At 43.8% G+C, this 25,947-nt stretch overlaps 1 protein-coding gene across 1 annotated transcript in view; it reads left to right on the top strand.

The window, feature by feature from the left end:
- The window catches only part of LRRC72 (leucine rich repeat containing 72), a 42,331-nt gene that overhangs the window by 4,912 nt on the left and 11,472 nt on the right, over positions 1 to 25,947 (top strand). The window contains exons 3-5 of the mRNA XM_065397808.1: positions 9,355 to 9,424; positions 11,336 to 11,417; positions 14,700 to 14,813. Coding sequence (XP_065253880.1) covers positions 9,355 to 9,424; positions 11,336 to 11,417; positions 14,700 to 14,813 — 266 coding nt within the window. The remainder of the gene's footprint in view (positions 1 to 9,354; positions 9,425 to 11,335; positions 11,418 to 14,699; positions 14,814 to 25,947) is intronic.

Raw genomic sequence — 25,947 nt, 5'->3', positions numbered from 1 at the left:
CAAGAGTCGAGATAGTTAAAATGAGCATATTATTAGGGAGGGAAGAAAGTAAATTAAAATGTAGTTTATAAAATTAAGAGTAGTGCAGGAAGTGCAAAGACAATTCCTCTGCTAAGAGACAGTAAAGAGAAACTTCAGCTTGATGGACTGTGAAATAATGCAGGATTTGATCAGTAAAACTATATAAAAGAATAATATAATAGCCCCGTAAAAGAGTAGTGTAAATATGAAGATCCTGATCCAATAAACACTTACATGCTTTATTTAACTACTTTGAATAATCTATTTACTGATTACTCACTTTAAAGCATGTGAGTAAGTGTTTTCAGGATCATGTCTATGGATTATTTTAAGGAAGGCCAATTTACCAAATTAACAAAGGACTATCAGTCTGTATTGGACTATCTAGACTTCAAAAAATGGAAGCATAAGAGCATAAACCCAAATTAAAGGTATGTCTATGCTGTGAGCGGGGGTGTAATTCCCAGATCAAGGAGACATACCTGCTAGTTCTGATGGTGTGAGCAGCTAGCTGCCCCAAGTACATACTTATGGTCTTGGACAGATACATACTCAGAGTAGCTAACCTCTTGCATCATCGTGGCTACACTCCTACTTTTAGTGCACTAGCTTGATTAGAGCTAGTGCAGGTATGTCTCCTTGAGCAGGGATTGAGCTGGAAATCACACCAGCTCGTAGTATAGATTTACCCTTAGTTGGTGGGGTATGCTTCAAGCAGATTATTTTTAAAAGCTGGACTAAGCAGAGGTGCCTAGTCTCATCTTTCCTCTTCTTTTTTTCCTGGATATGGAGCAGTTTGCATGGAAGATTAGAAAAAAATCAGATACTAAGTTTTACAGTTCATTCATAAACAAATCAATTGGCACTTTAGGCTGATGATATGATGTTAATCATTTCTGATCCTATTGCTTCCTTACCAAACACAGGTCCTGATCCTGCAACTTGATCAAGTCCATTTACAAAATCAATTTTAAGATAAATATCATAGAGGAAATAAAAATCCTTTAAGGCAGCGAAGGATGAGGGAGAAGCAAGTATTACAAGAATTATTGGGCAGCTCAACTTGGGTTTTCTGGTGAGGGAAGTTTATTGTGGTTTATATTGTGACCTAAGGCCCCATTGTGCTAGTTGCTATATAAATAGAAAAGAGACAGTCCCTGCCCCAAGGAGCTGACAGTCTAATTTAAAACAAGACACATCAAGTGAGTGTAATTAAAAAATAGGAGGGAATTCAGGAGAGACAGTAATCATAGCTTCTTCTTCGAATGATGTCCTTGTGGGTGCTCTATTTGTAGGTGCGGAAGTGCCCCCTGTGCCTGGGATCTGAGATCTTCATCAGCCATGCCCGTTGGACTGCATATGTGCCCCTCCCCCTTCTCGTGCTGTGAGCAGGATGCAGATATATCACTGTGTGGTCCAACCACCCCCAGTTCCTTCTCTACCGACTTTGGTCTGGGACGGAATCCACTGCAGAGCCTGCTTCTCCTATCACCTCACTAGATAGTCCCTTACCTGTTAGTGTAGTGTAGTTAGTATTTTCTTCTTCACCTTCTTCTTCCTTCTATCTATAAACATTTTTTGTTTGTTTTAACTTTATCTTTACAGTTATTTCATAGCTTAGGTTTCTGTTTTCCCTTGTTTCTGCCCTTCCTGACCAGGAAGCCTTTTCCCTCCATCCTTATGCCCAGATCCCCTGGGTTTAAGAGGTGTGTTTCTTGTGGCTTCACCTTCCCGGTAACAGGTGACCACCCACAGTGTATTCACTGCCTTGCCCTGAAACCCAGAGCCAGAAAAGACCGGGACATTAGATTAAAACTTCTCCTCATGGAGAAATTGCTGCAACTGGCATTGGACCTGGGCCCAGACTCTTTCCCGGAGAGGCCTACATGCTCTGTGAGGTCATCTCTAATCCTTACTCCCCACATCCCTTGAGGAGAAAGTCATCTCTTTCTTGCTTGGATGAAAAGAAATGGGCTCCCTCCTCACACTTTGAAGCACACCCTCTAGAACACCATCCCTGGCAAGGTCTGTTGTCTCAACCTCATCTGACAGGGCACAGCTCCAGGGCCTGTTCAAGTACCTCTGGTATCAATATGAAGAAATAGTCTAAACACCCTAACTGGGCAGACCTACAGCCCTTGGCTCTGTTTCCCAGCTCTGGGGAACAAGACAGGCCAACTTCAGGAGCTATGGCAGGTATAAACTGCTAGCACCTGTGCCTTTTCTGACACTGACGAAGCCATTAGCACCGAGTAAGTCCTCAGCTCTATCAAAATCATTGGCACTGGTCACGTCATCAGAACCGGTCAAGTCATCTGCACCAACCAAGTCTCTGGCGCTACCTACAGACACTTTGGGAGAATACACCCTTTCTTTGACACCGAATCGTACGCTGGCACTGATGATGTTTTTTCCCTCTCCACAAGACTTTAGATACCCTAAAGACCTGCTGGTCTCTAACATCTCTGAGTCTCCACTCCTTCGACTTGTCCTCCCCCCACTTCCACCCTTCTCTCCAGACTCATGACATTCCTCCCTTTTTCCATTGAGGATGGCACCTCTCTTCCCCAGTGATGAGAAGGAGGAAGAGGAGAGCTCCATTGCTCCCTCGTCTACTAGGCAAATCAGACCTGCTCATCCTCACTATCCACAGTCTACATCTGGTCCACAATCTTGGCATGAACCACTTGAGATGCAGCCACATGTTACACTCCCTCCACATTGGCCATATTGGGACCCTTGGGCCATGTACAGAGCACAGTTCAGGACCCCCTCCCAGGGAGCAAAGCTGGAGACCTACACCTCTCCCTTCTCCATCGGTCTCTCGCCCTCTGCTGGTTGAACCCCTGTGGATACCAAGTGAAGAGGAAGATCAGAAAGAGGAACAGGAGGAGGAGGCTCCACCAACATTACATTTTTCCTCCTCCGCCCCCTATATCTGCCGATGAGACATTTTCAAGACTTATTCCACAGGATTGCAGACTCCCTGCAGATTCCTTTGGAGGAAGTCAAGGACCAGCAGCATAAACTGCTTGATATCCTCCACACATCTTCTTCCTCCAAGAACACACTACCGATCAATGAGGTTCTTCTTGACCCCGTGAAGGTGCTCTGGCAGTATCCATCCCTCTGACCTGAAAAAAATATGTTCCGGGGAAGGATGCGCGATTTCTATTCTCGTGCCCCATCCCAAATTCTTAGGTGGACAATGCAGTGCAAGAGAAAGGCCGTCAATGCCAATCCCATTCTAGCTATCCAGACAGAGGTGGAAACACTCAGACTTATTTGGACACAAAGCATATTCATCAGCCATGCTCCAATTTAGAATCTCAAACTACGAAGCTCTCATGGCTAAGTATAATTACATAAACTACTCCAAATTGGAGGAACTCTGCCATGGTCCAGATCTAATGCATCCAAGGGTGCCGAGGGAATTGGCCGATGTGATTGCAGAGCCATTATCTTTGAAAACTCGTGGCGATTGTGGGAGGTCTCGGACGATTGGAAAAAGGCAAATATAGTGTCCATCTTTAAAAAAGGGAAGAAGGAGAACCCGGGGAACTACAGACCAGTCAGCCTCACCTCGGTCCCTGGAAAAATCATGGAGCAGGTCCTCAAGGAAACCATTTTAAAGCACCTGGAGGAGAGGAAGGTGATCTGGAACAGTCAACATGGATTCACCAAGAGCAAGGACTTGCCTGACCAACCTGATTGCTTTCTATGATGAGATAATTTGCTCTGTGGATATGGGGAAAGCAGTGGACGTGATATATCTTGACTTTAGGAAAGCTTTTGATACCGTCTCCCACAGTATTCTTGCCAGCAAGTTAAAAAAGTATGGATTGGATGAATGGACTATAAGGTGGATAGAAAGCTGGCTAGATTGTCGGGCTCAATGGGTAGTGATCAATGGCTCGATGTCTAGTTGGCAGCTGGTATCAAGCAGAGTGCCGCAGGGGTCGGTCCTGGGGCCGGTTTTGTTCAACATCTTTATTAATGATCTGGATGATGGGATAGATTGCACCCTCAGCAAGTTCGCGGATAACACCAATCTGGGGGGAGAAGTAGATACGCTGGAGGGTAGGGCTAGGGTCCAGAGTGATCTAGACAAATTGGAAGATTGGGCCAAAAGAAATCTGATGAGGTTCAACAAGGACAAGTGCAGAGTCCTGCACTTAGGACGGAAGAATACCATGTAGCGCTACAGGCTGGGGACCGACTGGCTAAGCAGCAGTTCTGCAGAAAAGGACCTGGGATTACAGTGGATGAGAAGCTGGATATGAGTCAGCAGTGTGCCCTTGTTGCCAAGAAGGCTAACTGCATATTGGACTGCATTAGTAGGAGCATTGCCAGCAGATCAAGGGAAGTGATTGTTCCCCTCTATTTGGCACTGGTGAGACCTGGAGTATTGCGTCCAGTTTTGGGCCCCCCACTACAGAAAGGATGTGGACAAATTGGAGAGAGTCCAGTGGAGGGCAACAAAAATGATCAGGGGGCTGGGGTACATGACTTACGAGGAGATGCTGAGGGAACTGGCCTTGTTTAGTCTGCAGAAGAGAAAAGTGAGGGGGGATTTGATAGCAGCCTTCAACTACCTGAAGGGGGGTTCCAAAGAGGATGGAACTGGGCTGTTCTCAGTGGTGGCAGATGACAGAACAAGGAGCAATGGTCTCAAGTTGCAGTAGGGGAGGTATAGGTTGGATATTAGGAAACACTATTTCACTAGGAGGGTGATGAAGCACTGGAATGGGTTACCTAAGGAGGTGGTGGAATCTCCATCCTTAGAGGTTTTTCAGGCCCAGCTTGACAAAGCCCTGGCTGGAATGATTTAGTTGGTGTTGGTCCTGCTTTGAATGGGGGGTTGGATTAGATGACCTCCTGAGGTCTCTTCCAATCTTAATCTTCTATGATTCTATGACCTACTGGAGGCCAAGAAAGAGCAATTCCAGTCCCTAATATTGGAAGGACACCTCCTAACCTGTACAACCCTACAAGCCTCTTTAGAATATGCAGACACCACTGCCTGATCCTTCGTGACTGCTGTGGTCATGAGGTGTGCATCATGGCTCCACCTCTCAGGTTTTCCTATGGAGGTATAAACCGCAGTAGAAGACTTAGTTTTTGAGGGCCAGAAGCTATTCTCAGAGTGCATGGACGATTCTCTGCACTCCCTTAAAGACTCCCAAGCTACACTCTGCTCTCTCAGAATTTACATGCCAGCACCAAAGAGACACTCCCAATCACAGGAGTACAATCCTCAACAGCATTATGACACCCAGCGCGGAAGACAAAGGCCTCCTACCAAACATAGACAGCCCACTCCTCAAGGGGCTACCTCTCAGGCACTCCCCACCGAAACAACAATTTTGAAGGTCTGGTGGAGGCCCCAAGAAGCCTCCCCCTCTTCCAGTCATTCCCACCATCTTTGACATTCCACCAGTTTGGTGACTGACTAGCTCAATTTTCCCCATCTTGGAGACTCATCACTTTGGACAAGTAGGTTATAGAGATAATCCAGGAAGGATACTCCATCCCCTTCTTAACTATCCTGCCCCACCACCTCCTCTCCCCATCCCTTTTCAGGGATTCCTCTCATGATTCCATTCTACGGGGAGAAATAAATCATCTTCTGCAATGGGGAGCCATGGAACCAGTCCCTTCCCAGCACATGGGACAGGGTTTCTACTCCCACTATTTCCTGATCTGGAAGAAATCTGGTGGCTGGCAACCCATCCTGGACCTCCGCAATCTAAACAAGTTAGTCAAACTGCATGCTTCAAGATGGCTACCCTCTCAACTATTATTGCAGTACTGGAACAGGGGCACTGGTTCTCAGCCCTCGACCTCCAACTTGCATGCTTTCATATTACAATACACCCTACCCACAGGCGATTTCTCTGATTTGTCGTGGGCAATGACCACTACCAGTACAAGGTACTGCCTTTCATACTGTCCACAGCACCGCGGGTGTTCTCCAAGATTCTTGCAGTAGTCAGTGCCTACCTAAGAAAACAAGGAGCTGTCATCTTTCCATACTTGGATGACTGTCTTCTCAACGCCCCATCTGAAACCACATTCTCTGAGCCGTTCACATAACAATGGACCTGTTCACGAAGCTGAGTTTCCTTTTGAACCTAGAAAAGTCCACTTTAATGCAATACAACAACTGGAATTAATCGGGACACGGTTGGATGCCATACAAGCCAGAACCTTCCTACTACCTCACAGATTCTTGTGTATGGTATCCAAATTTGCCCCCAGATCTCTGCCAGAACGTGCCTCCAACTTCTAGGCCACATGGCAGCAGCCACTTTCATGGTCAGTCACGCAAGACTACACATGCAATGTCTTCAGGCATGGCTGCGTACACTATATCTCCCCCACAAACACAGCCTCCACAAACTTTTATCCATGCCGATGAGAGTCAAGGACTCACTACTTTGGTGGAGACAGCCTAACAATTCCTATGTTGGAGTTCCTTTCCTCCAACCACAACTGACCACGATCCTAACAACTGATGCCTCCCAAATCGGTTGGGGAGTGCATCTCCATGATCACACAGTGCAGGGCAGATGGTAGTTAACCGAACCCACCCCACACATTAATCTCCTAGAACTATGAGCAGTCTGCAGTGCCTGCTGACATTTCCTCCCTCCACTCAGACCATCAGAGTCATGATGGACAATCTCGCCTGCATGTGTTACATCAATAGGCAGGGTGGAGTGAGGTTCCACTCTTTATGGTCAGAGGCACTCAAATTGTGGAACTGGTGTATCCAACACAACATGATCATTTCAGTAGCATACCTTCCGGGATGTCGGAACACCACCGTGAACATATTGAGCAGGAGGTTCTCCCACGATCAGGAGTGGGAACTGGATATGTGAGCACTTCAGCGCATCTTCAGCCGATGAGGATTCCCCACCATAGATCTTTTTGCCACATAGCACAACACCTGCTGCCCTCAGTTCTGTTCCAGAGTGGGACTAGGACATGGATCTCTTGGAGATGCATTCCTCAGAACATGAGATGCCTTTCCTTTATGCCTTCCCTCCCTGGTCCCTCCTATTCCAAATACTTCGTAAGATACAGGAGGATCAAGCTCATGTCATACTAATAGCTCCAACATGGCCACAATTTACCTACTCCACATGACGGTATGCCAACTAATCTCTGTCCATCTAACGCCGTGGCTCCTTTCACAGGACATAGGATGCATTCTCCATCCCAATCCACAGATGCTGCACCTCAAAGCCTGGCTCCTCCGTGGTTCTGGGATTCAGAAATAACCTGTTCGGATGCAGTCAAACAGATACTTTTGAATAGCAGATGTGACACAACTAGACACACTTAGGTTCACAAATGGACTAGATCTGGTGCGCCTCCCACCAAGTCGACGTAGCACACGCTTATCCTGGACTACATGCTACACCTTAAAGAATCAGGATTATCCACCAGCTCCATTCAGGTACACTTGGCAGCAGTCACTACTTTTCACTGCCCCATAGATGGTCATTCTGTTTTTACACGTCCACTTAGGAAACGTTTTCTGAAGGGTCTCCACAATCCTTATCCACACATAAGAGACCCAACCCTTGCCTGGGACCTCGTCCTCATCCTACGTTCTCTGACTAGACCCGTGTTTGAATCAGTGAAAACCTGTTCTTATGTGCATCTGTCAATGAAAATGGCCTTCCTTGTTGCCATCATTTCTGCCCGACGAGTTGGCGAAATCATGGCCCTTATGGCATATCCACCATACAGACTGTTTTATAAGGACAAAGTTACACTACGCCCACATCCAAGATTTCTACCTAAGGTTCCAACGTCTTTCCCTCTCAACCAACCAATACACCTTCCTTTTTTCTTCCCGAAGCCTCACAGTAATCAACAGGAGGCAGCTCTACACACCCGAGACGTGAGACTAACATTATCTTTTTACTTGGACAGGACTAAACCTTTCCGAAAACCACCACGATTATTCCTCTCCACCATCGAAAGATCCAGAGACACAGCCATACCTAAACAACGCCTTTCAAGGTGGATCTCACAGTCTATACATTTATCTTACAAACTCCACAATAGACAACTTCCTACCACAATCAGAACACATTCCACATGTTCATTATCTACCTCAATAACTTTTCTCAACAATGCCCCCATTGCTGAAATTTGCAAAGTGGCTACATGGACATCAACAGACACTTTTGCCCATTACTATGCTATTACGCACGATGCCGCAGCAGACACTCTCCTGGACCTAGGACATGCTGTCCTATCATCAACAGTAAATGTCACTCCAAAGACCCAGCCTTCCAATTAGGGGCACTACTTTCTAGTCGCTTACAAGTGGTGCACCTATAGGGACATCACTCAAAGAAGAAGAGAAGGTGACTCATCCTGTGCAGTAACTGAGGTTCTTCGAGAGGTGTGTCCCTATTGGTGCTCGACTTCCCACCCTCCTCCCTTCTGCTTTGCAGTCAAAAACATATGCTCTGCGGCAGGGAAGAAACGGGGGGTGGTCGGACTACACAGCGATTTATATACGCCCCTCTCACAGTGTGATGGGGAATATGCGCATGTGCGGTCCGACAGGCGCTGCTGATGAAGATCTCCAATCCCAGGTGCAGGGGGCACTGCCGCACCTACAAGTGGAGCACCCATAGGGACACACATCTCAAAGAACCTCAGTTACTGCACAGAGTGAGTAACCTTCTCCTGTGTTTACATAGCCCAGGTAATTACATGACATATATTGAGTACAACACCAATTCTTAATGAGAATTTGATTTAGAGAAGTAATGTTTAACACTAGAAATATCAGGTCTGCTCAGAAATATATCCATCCATTTGTTGGGTTTCAGTTTTCCATCTTTTCCTCTTTAGAGCCATGTCTGGTAGCTCCAGGCCATTACCTTCAGTAATAATTTTCCCATTGGCTTGGTGTCCTCCCAAATGTAAGAATTCTCCTCATGTGTTATAAGCAGTATTTCTTTGAAATGCAAAGCAGCTGGGACTCCTGCTTTAATAATAATTTTTTTAAATGACTTTTTTCTTCAGAGAAACTGAATTCAATTTCGAGAAAATTAAGATTTTATTTTCTTTACAAAAGAGTTTTCTTTACTACTTCTACTACTTTGGTTGCTTGCACTCCCAAGCACTGATCATAACTACACTACCACAGTCATATTATTCTGTATGTCGTTTTCTATTAAAGGCTCTGTAAAATTGTTGCTTTATAATGTTTGTATAGTATAATTTGACTGAAGATTAAATTATATTTACAGAGTAATTATGAAATATTGAAGTTGGACAACTTTTTTTTCTTCTCAGGGGACTAAAAGAAGTCCCTAATCTGTCACGATTTCAGACCTTAAGGTATTTGTGGCTTAACAACAATAAGGTAATAAGACATTTTATTAAAATATGAATACTGGTACCTAAAATAATTTTTTATTACTACCTAATAATTTTGCTATTACAAAACATTTAAAAATTACAAAATTACAAAAATTGGTAGATATAGTTGTTTTTTTAAAAGATTATTTCTCATTTCTTTACAAAAATATGAATCAATTAATTTTGATCTGAAATCTGAAAAATTGATAACTTGTAGTAGTTTAAAACATTTAAAACTTTTTTATAAGTTACTGATCTGTAGTTTACATGATTTCTTAATGTGCTCAGTATCTGAGGACTCTGTGTGCAGCAGTACTTGCTAAGATAAGTATGCAGTTTTGTGAAGAACAGAAAAATTAGTATACATTCCACATAACTTAGGAGTGTGTGGATTTCTGCTGCCTCAAGCCAATATTAATTATAAAGCATCTCATGTCAACTCTGTTGAAAGACTTGTAGTTATTCAAATGTTTAAAAACTTTTAATTATGGAGACATAAATGAGCTGAACTAGTTCATGGCATTGCTGCACATTTCTGAAGGACATGAAGTGTGAGAAGATAGGGCTTCTTGATGACCAAGCAAAATTTAACCTACTGATCAACAAGACAAAAATCAGACCCATTTATCCATATTCCCCATCTTCAAACCTAAACAGTAACAAAGACTAAATTAAAAACAACGAGGCGTCCTTGTGGCACCTTAGAGACTAACACATTTATTTGGGCATAAGCTTTCGTGGGCTAAAACCCACTTCATCAGATGCATGGAGTGGAAAATACAGAGGCAGCTGTAAATACACAGCACATGAAAAGATGGGAGTTGCCTTATCAAGTGGGGGGTCAGTGCTAACGAGCCAATTCAATTAAGGTGGAAGTGGGCTATTCTCAACAGTTGACAAGAAGGGGTGCTACTGCCAAAAGCAGCCGAGAAATAAGGGTGGCAATACCATACCATGCTACCCTTAGTTCTGCACTGCTGCTGGCGATGGTGCTGCCTTCAGAGCTGGGCACCCAGCCAGCAGCCACCACTCTCCACTCTGCCTTCAGAGCTGGGTGGCCAGCAGCCGCCGGTCTCTGGCTGCCCAGCTCTGAAGGCAGTGCAGAAGTAAGGGTGGCAATACCATGACACCCCTACAATAGGCTTGTGACCCCCCAGTTTGAGAAATGCTGTGGAGAAATCATACATTTTTCATGAGTTGGTTACAGCATAAGTAGCAAATTTGGCATTTATACTGTGACCAACCTGCAAAAAATGTGTGATTTCTCTGTGATTTAAGTAGACCCCTACTTATATGGAAAAAATAAGAAATCTCATAGACTGAGATTTCATCAGAGGATAACACAGTTGACTCTCGAGGTTGCTGTACATACAGGTTTCACTATAATTATAATCTGTGTGGGTTTGGAAGCCTAACTAAACTTTGAATGTTTTCAGGAAACCTAGAACAAATACATGCTCCCTCAGATCAGTTGGTGCTGGTGTAATTTTTAATTTGGATGTTGAGTTTATTCTAAGGATATTACCTTTGAGAATATTCTCAATACAACACAGAAATGTTATGTATTATGAGAGGAGATTCTTTTCACAATATGAATATTTCAACTTAACAAAACTTCCCGATAGCTAGGAAAGCCCAGTAATTTTCAGTGAAAATGTGTTCCAAAATACAAAATCTAAATCACTGAGTCAGAAGGTTCTATAAGGAATTTCTGTAAGGTTATTCTAGATGTATTTATCACACATAATGAATATTATTGACAATTTTTCAGCTCTCAAAGAAGTCCTAAAACGGGACCATTTTCAGTGAAACAAGAACAAATACTTCTTTAAAAATATACAATATATTAATATATAGTTCTCCAAAATTAAAATTAGACTGACAGGTACCTGTTTCCCTGATTCTCATATTTCAGATCCAGAAGCTAACATTCTTGATCAATAATTATCGCTTGACAGAACTCTACCTCAACAATAATGAGCTCATAGATATAGCAGGTATTGTCTTACATTTTAAACTTTAGAGCAAAAATGTGAAGTTTTTTTCTGTGTATCAGCAAGCTAAGTGAGTTTGATTTAGGTGGTCCGTAGTCAGTGACTGACTGCTAGTAGCTGAAAATAACATCTCCCAGTTTATAACAGCATACAGACGCCCCCCGACTTACGCAATCGTTCCGTTCTGGAAAGCCTTGCGTAACTCGAATTTTGCGTAAGTCGGAAACGTATACCTGTACGTTACACAAAAATTTCCGCAACTCGAAAATCCTATTTCTGGCTTATGGAACTTTTTCCGTAAGTGCAAATTTGTGTAAGTCGGGGAGCGTCTGTACACAAAAATGATGTTTTAGGAACATGATTTATTACACTACACTTGAGTGGTTATATAGTGATATTTAGGGTCAGATTCAACCATGATGTAAGTGGTGCAGCTTCATTGCATCTACTTCAGTCAGGGATAAATTTGCCCCTTACTCTGTAACTGTTGTTATTAATTGGCTATTTTAAAATGTAAACAGTAGTGTAGTGGTGTGTCTTGCCCTGTAAGGGCCAGAGGCATGGAGCTGGCCAGCCCCATACAATTAGTCCTCCCTGCCACACCTGGGATGATGTATGGGATTTAATTAGAACCAGCTGGATATGGAGGAGCTGACTCCCCTATAATGGGCAGCAGAGCGATACGTAGAGGGAAGGTGGCCTGGTCTGAGACGAGGCAAGACCAGGCACGACACGACACCAGAGGAGTTTGCGGGCTGTGCCCAGCTTAAGGCTGGAGGGAAGATTTTTGTGTTTATTTTTTGAATTTTAAGTTAAACCAGACTCTGAAGAGGGCTGTTGTTATTAGATTTGTAAAAGACTCTTTTTGAGTTTATTGAGGAACCAAGATTGGAAACTCAGGTGAGGGGCTGCTTGCAGGGCTGCCCTGAGGCCACAAGGGGGTGCTTGGAGGAGGCCACTTGATGACAAGTAGTTGAAATAAACAATACTAATTTAGTAAGACTGCATTTATATTTTTTGTTAAAAGTGAACTGAAAATATATTGATTCTGGAAGCATAGTACACCATTTTGGTGGAAAAAATCATGCCGTTGAAATACATTTCTGATCTACTGTGGCAAGTTCTCTTATTCAAATGAATATGCAAGATTTGCTGGTCAGACAATTCATAATTAATTAAAAGTACCCTTTGGAAACCATATAAATGTATATGATAGTAAACTGATTAGCAAGACTGACAGACATACCATGAAACTAAAGGATAGTAAAGTAATCGATTGTCTCATATGTAGTATGTCTGCAAAGGCTATGCAATTTCCCTATCAGTATAATTGTCACTTACATTTCAAGTACAATTGTACTCTGTGAAGTTATTCTGCAAAACTGGCTTCTTGTGAAGCTCCATCTTTATCTCTTAAGGACTTTTATTTTAGTTTTGTCACAGAATCTGTCCCTTAGTATTTAAAAAAATGGTTTATGTTAATATTTTATCTCTCTCTTTATATAATGTTAGATTGGAGAAGGAAGTTAAATGACATTGGTTAGTGTCTTTGGGACTTATGGGAAATGGGAATCTTTAAGAAGGGAATGGGAGGTTGTTCCAAGCATAGGGGGCAGTATGGAAGAAGGTAACTAGATGTGGGAGAAAGAAACAGCAAGGCTGTCTTCACTGGCAAAACAAAATGGGTGAGGGGTAAGGTTGCCAACTTTCTAATCACACAAAACCGAACACCCTTGCCCTGTTCCTGCCCCTTCCCTGAAGCCCCACCCTGCCCCACCCCTTCTACGAGGCCCCACTCCTGCTCACTCCATCCCCCCCTCTGTTGCTCACTCTCCCCCACCCTCACTCATTTGCTCATTTTCACTGGTCTGGGGCAGGGGGCTGGAGTGTGGGAGGGGGTGAGGGCTCTGGCTGGGGGTGTGGGCTCTGGCGTGGGGCCAGAAATGAGGGGTTCAGGGTACAGGAGGAGGCTCCAGGCTGGGGCAGGGGGTTAGGGTGTGGGAGGGAGTGAGGGCTCAAGCTGGGGGTGTGGGCTCAAGCTGGGGGTGTGGGCTCTGGGGTGGGACCGGGTCTGAGGGGTTTGGGGTGCAGGAGGGGGCTCTGGGCTGGGGCCGAGGGGTTCGGAGTGTGGGAGGGGGCTCTGGGCTGAGGAAGGGGATTGGGGTGTGGGAGGGGTGGGGCTGGAAATAAGGGGTTCAGGGTGCAGGAGGGGGCTCCAGGCTGGGGCAGGGGGTTGGGGTGCAGGAGGTGAGGGCTCCAGCTGGAGGTTCGGGCTCTGGGATGGGGCCTGGGATGAGAGGTTTGGGGTACAGGAAGGGGCTCCAGGCTGGGGCAGGGGGTTGGAGTGCGGGAAGGGGTGCAGGGTCCGGGCGACTCCCCAGAAACAGCTGGCATGTCCGGCTCCTAGGCAGAGTCATGGCCAGGTGGCTCTGTGCGCTGCCTCCGCAGCTCCCATTGGCTGCAGTTCCCAGTCAATGGGAGCTGTGGAGCCAGTGCTCGGAAAGGGGGCAGCGCGCAGAGCTGCCTAGCCGTGCCTCCGCCTAGGAGCGAAGGGACACATCGCCGCTTCTGGGAGCCATGCAGAGCCAGGTAGGGAGCCTTCCAGCCCTGCGCCAACCGCACTTTTAATGGCCTGGTCAGTGGTGCTGACCGGAGCCACCAGGGTCACTTTTCGACCGGGTGTTCCAATCAAAAATTGGACATCTGGCAACCCTAGTGAGGGGAGTGACATAGTCTGAGTTGGCAAGTGAGTGACTGGTGGTGACTTTTTTTTTCAAATATAAGATTATTTGAGGTGGAGCTAATGTTCCAGAGGGAATGGAGTTTAAATTGGTTAATATGGAGCCTTTGAGGCAGAGGTGGTAATTGGGAAAGGTGAAACCGGTATGATAGGATGGGGATGATAGATGATCCAAGGTTGATGTGGCTATCAGGGGAAGGAGGAGGCAGTAGAGGTTGGATGTAGATTTTTGGAGGTGAGGTTAGGGAGAGAAGTAGGGGAGCAGGGATGGGAAAGAAAGAGATGAAGAGGCAAATGCTGTGAATAGAAAAGAAGAAACAAGGGATGCAAAATTTCTGGGATGAGGTAGAGAAGGAGGAAAGACAAGAAGTAGAGTTGCTGAAACAGAGGATGAGTATAGTGAGCATGAAAAGTGTTGTATGTAGTTGTGGGAGTGGATGGATAATTAGGATGGCAAACTAAATGTGTAGCATAGCAAAACAAATTAGCAAGTCAAGGTAGTCAACTATGGCGAGAATCATTTATTATAATACATTTTATTTCAGGGGCTCTGAAACATTTGCATGCATTGCAGATCTTGTTGCTTCACAACAACCAGCTGAAAAACCTTGACACAACAGTGAAGGAACTAAAAGGAATGATAAGTCTGCAGACCCTAAGTAATGTATCACTTTTTATTATGCATAGCTGCAATCATTGGAAATTAGGGGAAAACAGACATTTTTGTAAGTAGGAATGGAACTAAATCATTCAGATGTCCAAGATATTTTCCTCCTCTTTTCTCCAGAGTAAATGGATTCTCACATACAATAATAATATTTTTTTAAATTAAGCATACCAATATCTGTTTTAACTAGTGTAGGCATTTTGATATACTGTGTGGCGTAAGTGGTAAATGAAATAACTGTAGTCTCTGAAATTTCAAATTAACATGAACAAGACAGTGCTGGCGCCACTAAGTTGTACTGTGTGAAGTAGCCTCAAGGGAAGTAGGATTATATGCTATTAACCTATTGAAAATGAAAGTATAAGCAATCTTTCTCCATCTTTCCTAAAGGAATGTGCTCATAGATCATACCAAGCGCTCAGAACTTTAAGAAACAGGAAACTAATTTCATGTCTTAGTAACATAATTAATGGACGTGTATAATATCATCAGCGCCTAGCTTATGCATTCAAAAACCTGGATGTTTGATGGCAAGAAATAAAAAGATGTCTTGAAAAGTACATTTTTAAATTGAACCTGAAACTGAGCCAAGAACTGAAAAACAAGTCAAGTGTTATAAAGACAACATTCTAGTCAAATTATTGTAAGTTATTCCATTATGTGTAAAATCTAAAAATAGACCTCTAAAAATTAAGTTGTTTGAAATGATTAGACAAAGTTTGGACAGACATCCCATTTCTCAGTGGTGCTGTCACTCGGATTTAGTGTTACAGCAAAAGCAATTAAAAGGGAGCTTCAACAAGCACAAACAGTTTGCTTCACAGTATTGTGAAACAAACAGTAATAGCAAGAATTCAAAGCAGTGTTCTAATGCTGAACTGATGCATACATCAGTCATAATGACATGGTAATGTAGTTCCCATTGTTCCAACCACTAGCAAATAAAAATAAAAGATAGAACACTCCAATTTGTTCTGATACAAAATTTTATTCTCGTTTTTGGATTCAGGAAAAAAGTCCATTTTATAGAGGAACATATTATTGCACTATACAGTATATACTCACTGGACTTTATAACCCATACAAGAAATTGGCAATTCCTTTCAGTCAAGAATTTATATTAAGGTGATAATGAGGTCTTATATTACAAAGAGTATTATTTTAATGAAATACAGTATACTACCCTTCATTATCACATTAGAAGCAAATGACTGTCAAATAAATGAACAAGAGTACATTTTTAAGCAGTATCCTTACTTCATAAATAATATCGGTTTGCTGACTTGCTAATTTGCAGCGTTCAGAAATTTGAACTGAGCCTACCAGCCTTTAGTGTGAATTAGCCAGATTCTGTGGCTATCCTTTATCAAATATTCTTCTTATGAAATAAAGATTATTTTAGGAATGAGAAGATACCTATTGTTGCTAGATGGTTCTCTTTTATTGTTGGATAGTCCAATTAAAAATAAAATTTACTCAGCACCCTTCAATGTAACATCTGGACATATAACATCAATTTAATATTAAGCACCCATGGGGGGATTATTATTTGAGCAGCCTAATACACCATTATTGTTCATCCCAATAGCTACATCAGTTGCCAAAGTATCCTACTTCCCTCCTTTAGGGCTTTTAGACACAGCCCTACATTGGACATGGTATGCAGCAGCACTGCTGCAGCAGGAATTCATGGGAAAAATTGTACTTCCTGAGGTTCACAGGCTGGCTTTCTTGCTAGTGCACCCTTTCAGGGGATGCAGCATGTGAAGTGGAGGGCATGGTCATGGCCTCAGTTCATCCCCACCCCATCTTTTTGGCATAGAAACTCTTTGTGTTCCCTCCAGGGTTCTCCTGTGCCAGGGCCAGCCACGATCTGGCTTGGGCTCAGTGAAAAAGACTGACTTAATAAATGCACCTTTCACTGTGCCGGAAGATCACCAGACTCAGGTTCTTGCAAACAGCAAGAGGCAACAAGTTCCATAAATATGAGTCCTCAACAGTACCCTGCTGCTACTTCTAACTAGGTGGTTCTTCTTCTTTTCTATATTTGAATCATGATAGTGCCTATAGGCTCCAGCCAAGATAAGTTTCCCATTGTGCTACGTTCTAAATGAACAAGATAGTCAAGAATGGGGAAAAAGAAAGTATTATCCCTAACTTACAGATGGGGAACTGAACCACAGAGATTAAGTGCCCTTGGCCACAATGAAATTGTGTGGTGGAGCCAAGGAACTGAACCTAAATCTCTTATACAATGCTACCATGCTGATGGACAGAACACCTAGAAAGATTTATTTTTGGAACTGACAGCTGTTCTCAAACAAGATTACAGGACCCAGAGGGACCATATTGGTGGCTGGGTGGTGAGGGAGGTGCCTAAGTGTCTTTCGTAAATGGGAATTAAGTACTTAGCTGTCATTTGTGCCTTTGAAAATCTCTATTTCTGAAGCCTCACTCCATTCCAAAATGATATTACATCAAATCCAAAACTAAACCAAATTTTCCTAAGGCTTAGGTGCTTCTAGGATTCCCTTCCTAAAGACCTATCTCTCCCAATCAGTAGCATTCATTTTATTCACTAGTGTAGGCTTATGAGCTATATATAGTGTTTTAGAATGTACTGATTGAACTCTGCAGCAGTAAGAATGGAACTCTTTCTATTACTGCCATCTTGTGGTTCTCCTAATACAAGTAAATGCAGTGATTTAAAAAAAAAAAATCTGATCTAAACATCACCCTACCAGGAGCATAAGAAGAATGCAGATATTTCACAGAGTTTCTCCCCCCCCACAAAATATTATAAACATAGCCATTTCCAGCATGGAGAAGACCAATTATCCATTCCCATATCCTGCCTATATCAATGGGCCCCCAAAACACAACTGGCCAGTAACATCTTTCTATAACATAAGAGAGTGTCTCTTCACCAATCCTGTCTGGCAATTGCTTTATGCCCTGAGGAAGAAGGATTGACATTTTATAACTTTCTAACCTGTGTAGAATATCTGCAGATTCTGTGTTTATTCAGTTAAGTGAATAATCCTTTATGAATCTCACTAAACTGTTTGCCTCAATATCTTATCCCTCTTTCCACCTTTCTCTCCATAACCACTGAAGTTGCATAATCCACAGGAGTTGTTTCAGCCTTAGGGTATGTCTACACTGATGTGCATACCTGAGTGCTGGATTGTATTCATGCAGGCGTGAGCCAGGCAAATCTGCCCTGAGAGTCTACATTTACTGTGCTGGACATTGTACAACAGTATGTACCTGCATTCATACTGCTGCTCTAAGTACAGGAGTTTAGCACTACCACTTCAGGGTTCATATCCCAAGGTTCTTTGGACATACAGAGGCACTCTAAGAACTGATGTGTGGTGTGTTGTTGGACTGGAGAATAGTATTTTCCTGGACCCCAGCACAGAAAACAATTTTCCCCGCCTTCACATGTGTGCTGATGGCACTTCCAGATTATGTGGCCCCTGACTTCTATCCTTGCAGAACTGGATGGAAGTCATGGATCCATTGGATGCGCTGGTCCTACTCTTGCTCCTTATTGCAAAAGAAATGTTTATGCAGTCAGATAGGCACCCGCCGAGACACTGGATAGCCTTTTGACAGCATTTTCTGAGTCACTGAAGACAGGCCATGAGGGATGAGGGCAGTTGATTTATGGCAGGCTGGACAGATCTGATGAAAGCTGCTATTGCCACGGAATACCCTTTGGTTTATTGCCACTTCTGGTATAGGAGAACTCGCATGGTGTGGCTGGATCACATCGTTTTGCAGACTTGGGACAACACAGCAGTGGCTCCACGTCTTCTGCATGAGGAAACAGACCTTCATAGAGTTATGTGAGGAACTTGCACCAACCCTCCAGCACCAGAACACTCAATTGAGGGAGTCATAATGATACAAAAGTGTGTCACTATTGCCCTATCTGGACAGCTACACTATCCCGGACAGCTACAGGTCTCTAGCAAATCACTTTGGAGTTGGAAACTTAACTGTTGGTAGTTGAGGTTGTGAGGCCATTAGCACTGTCTTTTACCTCTGGTGGTTGTCATAAGGAACATGCCTGAAATAATAGCTAGTTTTCAGAGGATGGGGTTCCCATTCTGTGCTGGAACCATCAATGGCACTCGTACTCATAGTTCACCCACCAGAAGGGGCAAATGAGTATGAGGACTGCAGAGGATAATATTCCACTATTATGCAAGACTTGGTGGACCACAGAGGCAAGTTCTTCAACACAAACATGGAAAGTACAGGAAACATTCGTGACATTAGGCTGAAGAGATCTGGCTTGTACCTGAAGGGGAAAGCAGGGACCTTAGTCCCTGGAAATGTTATGAACGGGGTATCTGTGCCAACTATTATTTTGGGGGCCTGCATACCCACTCCTGCTTTGGCTGATGAAACCATACCCCGATGTCAGTGGCCCTGGAAAAAAGGAATTCAATTTCAAGTTCAGCAGCATTTGGTAGGCTCAAGGCTTGCTGGAGTTGCCTACAAATCCATCTGGATGCCAGACAGAAGATGACATCTCACTTGTGCAGCTGCTGTGGGCCACCTTTCAGTAAAACGAATTTAACCTTGCATGATGTTACATGCCAACCTAGGTACAGACCACAAGTTCTTTTTACGTGTTTTGAGTTTATCTGGCTGGGGTTTTTGCTGTGTTTGTGCTTGTGACATTGCAAACCTGTATAAAACCCATTGTTATAGGTTTTATGAAGGTTGAGGTTGGAGGGGACTGTGATTGATTGGGTTTCCACTAGGGCAGTCAAGCGATTAAAAAAATTAATCGCGATTAACCGTACTGCTAAACAACAACTGGATACCATTTATTTAAATATTTTTGGATGTTTTCTACATTTTCAAATATATTGATTTCAATTACAACACAGAATACAAAGTGTATAGTGCTCACTTTATATTTATTTTTGATTACAAGTAATTTGAACTGTATAAACAAAAGAAATAGTATTTTTCAATCCACCTAATACAAATACTGTAGTGCAATCTCTTTATCATGAAAGTTGAACTTACAAATGTAGAATTATATAAAAAAAACTGTATTCAAAAATAAAACTATATAAAATTGTAGAGCCTGCAAGCTATTTTACATTTGCAGAAGATAATGCTGCCTGCTTTTTGTTTACAGTGTCACCTGAATTTCACATGATTTGATGCTGAGGACACTCGTTAAAAAAATAATGTGTTAATTAAATTTGTGACTGAACTCCTTGGGGGAGAATTGTATGTCCCCTGTTCTATTTTACCTGCATTCTGCCACATATTTCATGTTATAGCAGTCTCAAATGATGACCTAGCACATGTCGTTCATTTTAAGAACACTTTCACTGGAGATGTGACAAAATGCAAAGGTACCAATATGAGATTTCTAAAGATAGCTACAGCACTCGACCCAAGGTTTAAGAATCTGAAGTGCCTTCCAAAATCTGAGAGGGACGAGGTGTGGAGCATGCTTTCAGAAGTCTTGAAAGAGCAACACTTGGATGCAGAACTACAGAACCTGAACCACCAAAAAAGAAAATCAACTTTCTGCTGGTGGCATCTGACTCAGATGATGAAAATGAATATGCATCAGTTTGCATATCTTTGGATAGTTATTGAATAGAATCCATCATCAGCATGGACAGGTCCTCTGGAATGGTGGTTGACGCATGAAGGGACATACCAATCTTTAGTGCATCTGGCATGTAAATATCTTGCAATGCCAGCTACAACAGTGCCATGCGAATGCCTGTTCTCACTTTCAGGTGGCATTGTAAACAAGAAGTGGGCAGCATTGTCTCCTGCAAATGTAAACAAACTTGTTTGTCTGAGCAATTGGCTGAACAAGAAGTAGGACTGAGTGGACTTGTAGGCTCTAAAGTTTGATATCGTTTTATTTTGGAATGCAGTTATCATTTGTGCATAATTCTACATTTGTAAGTTCAACTTTCATGATAAAGAAATTGCACTACAGTACTTGCATTAAGTGAATTGAAAAATACTATTTCTTTTATTTTTACAGTTCAAATATTTATAATAAAATAAATATAATGTGAGCATTGTACACTTTGTATTCTGTGTTGAAATTGAAATCAATATATTTGAAAATGTGGAAAACATCCAAAAATATTTAAATAAATGGTATTCTATTATTGTTTAACAGGGCGATTAATTACGATTAATATTTTTAATTGTTTGACAGCCCTAAAATTATGCATACAATATTTTAAAATTCTGCATATTTTATTTGTCAAAATAATACAACATAATCATGCCAGTTTACATTCTTTTGGTAATGGATTTAAAAATAACTGTCAGCAAATATGTCTGTAACAATACAGACAACAAAAAAATCAGGAAATGTTTTTTGACAAATAGATTCCTTACTAGGCATATTAATACAGAATTTTGAGTAATAATTCATTTAACTACAATACAGAAACGTATTTCCCACACCCCTTAGAAGCCGTGCAAAGGCTTGTGGGAGTCAGTGCTAACGGAGTAGCTGATGGAGAGGGAAGTAAGTGCTGGGAAGAAACCTAGGAGTGGACCTGGAGGATTGTTGGGTGTTGGTGGGAGAACTATGGGAAAAGTTTTTTTTTTTTGCGGGGGAGGGACGGGAAGATTGTTAGGAAGTTGGGGAGCCTCCCCCATGCAGAGCCTGCTGACCCCTGGCCTCTTGCATTCAGTCAGGCACATCTGCCCCTGTCCCCATGTGTGCCTGCATCCCCACTCCCCAATCAGGTAGGCATAGCTGCCCCTGTCCCCATGTGTCCCCACACTCTCCCTCCTCCGTGTCCCCAAGTGGCCCTGCACCCTTACTCCCATTCAGCCCTGGATCAGTGTTGTGACCCCACTAGCTTCTGTGTCCCCGCCCCAGTCTCTCCCCCACATTACCTCTTCTGAACTCCAGTCTGTGTGACCCCCACAGCAGCCCCTTGTGCCCTGCTCTGTCAGTTCCTTCCCCCCTCACATGCCGCCTAACCTGGCCCTGCAGGCAGGGCACTGTGATGAAGGCAGTCTCTGCCCAGGGCCGGTGCAAGGAAGTTTCGCGCCCTAGGCAAAAATTCCACCTTGCGCCCCCCCCCCCCCCCGCGGCAGCTCCCCGCCCCCCCTCCACCCTGAGGTGCCCCCCCACGGCAGCTCCCCCCCCCTGCCCTGAGGCGCCCCCCCATGGCAGCTCCCCTCCCCACCCCAGCTCACCTCTGCTCCGCCTCCTCCCCGAGCACGCCGGCCCCGCTCTAATTCTCCTCCCCTCCCAGGCTTGTGGCGCCAAACAGTTGATTGGCGCCGCAAGCCTGGGAGGTGGGAGAAGTGGAGCAGCGACAGCGTGCTCGGGGAGGGGGCGTAGCAGAGGTGAGCTGAGGTGGGGAGCCCTGCGGCAGCTCCCCCCCCGCCCTGAGGCACCCCCACGGCAGCTCCCCACCCCTCCAGCCCGGAGAGCCGTGCGGCACCTCCCCACCCCAGCTCACCTCTGCTCCGCCTCCTCCCCGAGCACGCCGCCCCTGCTCTAATTCTCCTCCCAGGCTTGCGGCGCCAAACAGCTGATTGGCGCTGCAAGCCTGGGAGGCGGGAGAAGTGGATCGGCGACCGCGCGCTCGGGGAGGAACGCTGTTATAAAAAAAATTGGGGGCACCGCTTTTTGGCGCCCCCAAATCTTGGCGCCCTAGGCAACCACCTAGTTCGCCTTAATGGTAGCACCGGCCCTGCCTCTGCCCCTTCCCTCTCCATGGCTGCCTGCTCCAGCCTGTGAACCAACTGCTCTCTTTCTGGCACCACATCAGCCCCTGGTGGGAAAAAGGTGTAATTGCAGCATGACCCCTCTCGCGGCTTCCCTTCGCCTCCCTGTCAGAATCAGTTATTCTGCGGCGGGGGGGGGGGGGGGGAGACATTAAATCTGTGCTTGCACAGTGACTCAGAATTCCCCAAGGAGTAACTTTCACCACATTTCAGCCCTTAAAAGATACGGTTTTACACCACAGTTTGGTGTTCATTAGTAAAGTAAGGTTACTGGAAAAATTAAATAATGCATTCATTGGCCTTACTTCAGTGATTTATAATGAAGGGTAATTGAACAGCTTTTAAAATGTATGCTGTGTTGTTGTAGCCATGTCGATCCCAGGATATTAGAGAGACAAGGTGGGTGAGGTAATATCTTTTATTGGACTACCTTCTGTTGGTGAGAGAGATAAGCTTTCGAGCTTACACAGAGCTCTTCTTCAGGGCTGGGAAGCTTACTCAGAGTGTTACAGCTAAATACAAGATGGAACAGATTGTTTAGCTTAAGTTGTTAACACATATTTCAAGGGACCTGTCAAGGCTGTATCCCCACTTTGAACTTTAGGGTACAAGAGTGGGGGCCTGCATGAGGACTTCTAAGCTTAACTACCAGCTTAGTTTTGGTTCGCTGCCACCATTCCCTACCCTGGGAAGCTTTTAGAAACCTCTCACCAATTCCCTGGTGAATATAGATCCAAACTCCTTGGATCTTAAACAAGGAGAAATTGACCCTTCCCCCCTCCTTCCTTTCACCAACTTCTGGTGAATACAGATCCAAACCCCCTTGGATCTTAAAACAAGGAGAAATCAATCAGGTTCTTAAAAAGAAGACTTTTAATTAAAGAAAAAGGTAAAAATTATCTCTGTAAAATCAGTATGGAAAATAACTTTACAGGGTAATCAAACTTAAAGAGCTCAGAGGACCCCCCTCTGTCTTAGGTTTAAAGTACAGCAAACAAAGATAAACACTCTAGTAAAAGGTACATTTACAAGTTGAGAAAATAAAGTAAAACTAAGACGCCTTGCCTGGCTTTTTACTTACAAGTTTGAAATATGAGAGACTTGTTTAGAAAGATGGGGAGAACCTGGATTGATGTCTGGTCCCTCTCAGTCCCAAGAGCGAACAACCCCTTCAGACAAAGAGCACACACAAAAGACTTCCCCCCCCCCCAAGATTTGAAAGTATCTTGTCCCCTTATTGGTCCTTTGGGTCAGGTGTCAGCCAGGTTACCCGAGCTTCTTAACCCTTTACAGGTAAAAGGATTTTGGAGTCTCTGACCAGGAGGGATTTTAGTACTGTACACAGGAGAGCTGTTACCTTTCCCTTTATAGTTATGACACGCCCCCCAAATCACAGATAGTGTTTTGAAGAAGTTTTTTGTTATTTCCCTTGGCGGTATGAAGCCACTGTAGCGCAGCATGGTTTGTTTGTAGTTGGAAACGCCGTCCCCAAACATATGGGCGTAGCTTTTTTAGCGCGTACACAATGGCGTAGCATTCCTTTTCGCTGATTGACCAGTGGCTTTCCCTCTCAGACAGTTTCTTGCTGAGAAACACGACAGGATGGAATTCTTGATCCGGTCCTTTGGGTCAGGTGTCAGCCAGGTTACCCGAGCTTCTTAACCCTTTACAGGTAAAAGGATTTTGGAGTCTCTGACCAGGAGGGATTTTAGTACTGTACGCAGGAGAGCTGTTACCCTTCCCTTTATAGTTATGACAGGACCATTCAAGGTGAAATTGACCATTTACATGAAATGGACCAGTCATAAGGAGGAAATGGGTGAGGGGAGAAGAAATCTTTCCTGAACCCCCTTTTCTGGCCTTCGAACAACCCTCCCCCAATCACTCTATATCTGACCTATACAGTATCAGTCCTTATTCTCAAAGGAAAGCTGAACGATGCTTTCAAAAGATGAGCCTGGGGACTTAGATTCATAACTTTGCTAGACACTAAAAAACATGGACTGACTTGAGATACTGAATTTATGTCTTATTACAACAATCTATAACCCATTAATAACTCCCCTAGGGCTGGTTTCCCCCTTTCCTCCCTATGACTGGCAAGGTGTTAATGGGCCACTTCACCTTGAATGGTCCCTTGAAATATGTGTTAACTACTTATGCTAAATAATCGGTTCCATCTTGTATTTAGTTGTGACACTCTGAGGCCAGGTCTACACTATAAACTTACATCAATACAACTACATCGCTCAGAGGTGTGAAAAATCCACACCCCTGAGCAATGCAGTTCTACTGACCTAGTCCCCGGTGTAGACTGTGCTCTATTGACGGGAGGACTTCTCCCGCTGAGATAGCTACTATCTGTTCTGGAAGTGGATTAATTCCGCCGATGGGAGATGCTCTTCCATTGGCGTAGTAGCGTCTTCAGTGAACCACTCGGAAAGCGGTGCTGTTTTAAGTGCAGACCTGTCCTGAATAAGTTTCCCAAACCTGAAGAAGAGCTCTGTGTAAGCTCAAAAGCTTGTCTATCTCTCACCAACAGAAGTTGGTCCAATGAAAGATATTATCTCACCCACCTTGTCTCAGCTTTTTTTAATGCATTCATCTTCCATAAATTATGGATTGGATTTTCCCAACACTGCCAGGCAGTTAAATGATCTTAATTCTGAAAGGTACATGTGTAAATTAAATACTGTATTTTTCCAGCAATCACAAATGCAGTAAGATCAATGACAGAATGGGGAATCAATTGAGAAATCATAGCAGAACTCGCCATTCTGTCCTTGATGTTATTTTATGATATGCATCAGGGAAATGATGGGATTCTGTAGTGCGCTCAATTGCTTGTTCATTTCCGTACACAACATTGCAGTGAAAAGTAAATGCATACATTATGGCACATGATTACATTACCAATGTACCCATTTACCATGCATTACAATGCAATACAGCGAGGTAAGTGAATACAATAGTGAATGCCTTCGTGAACCTTACTGTACTGACAGTTTTCCTACATTGTTGTGTATGGAAAAAAAAAAAAGAAAAGAAAAGGGACAGGGTGTAATGGGGTTTACAAACCCCATACTGAGCATCGGCAGAAGGGGCAGGAGAGTGTTCCTTGCTTACAGGCAATCACTGAGCTATTGCCATTTTAGGCTGTGATACTGAACTGTGGACACTGAAACAGAATGCTAGTAAGCTTTGGACACTGCAGCATGCTACTTCCGTTGTATGCAGGGGGAGTGAGAACTTTATAGATTGAGCAGCAGGAAGATATGTGTGCAGTGAATTGTGGGAGTGGAGGGCTCTTGAAACTTGAGACCTTGTAGCCACTCCTTCACCACATCTACATCTGGGCACGTATC

The sequence above is a fragment of the Emys orbicularis genome, chromosome 2 (genome assembly GCF_028017835.1).
Source record: "Emys orbicularis isolate rEmyOrb1 chromosome 2, rEmyOrb1.hap1, whole genome shotgun sequence".
In the NCBI taxonomy this organism is placed as follows: Eukaryota; Metazoa; Chordata; order Testudines; family Emydidae; genus Emys; species Emys orbicularis.
This window is presented reverse-complemented; position numbering and strand designations above follow the sequence as displayed.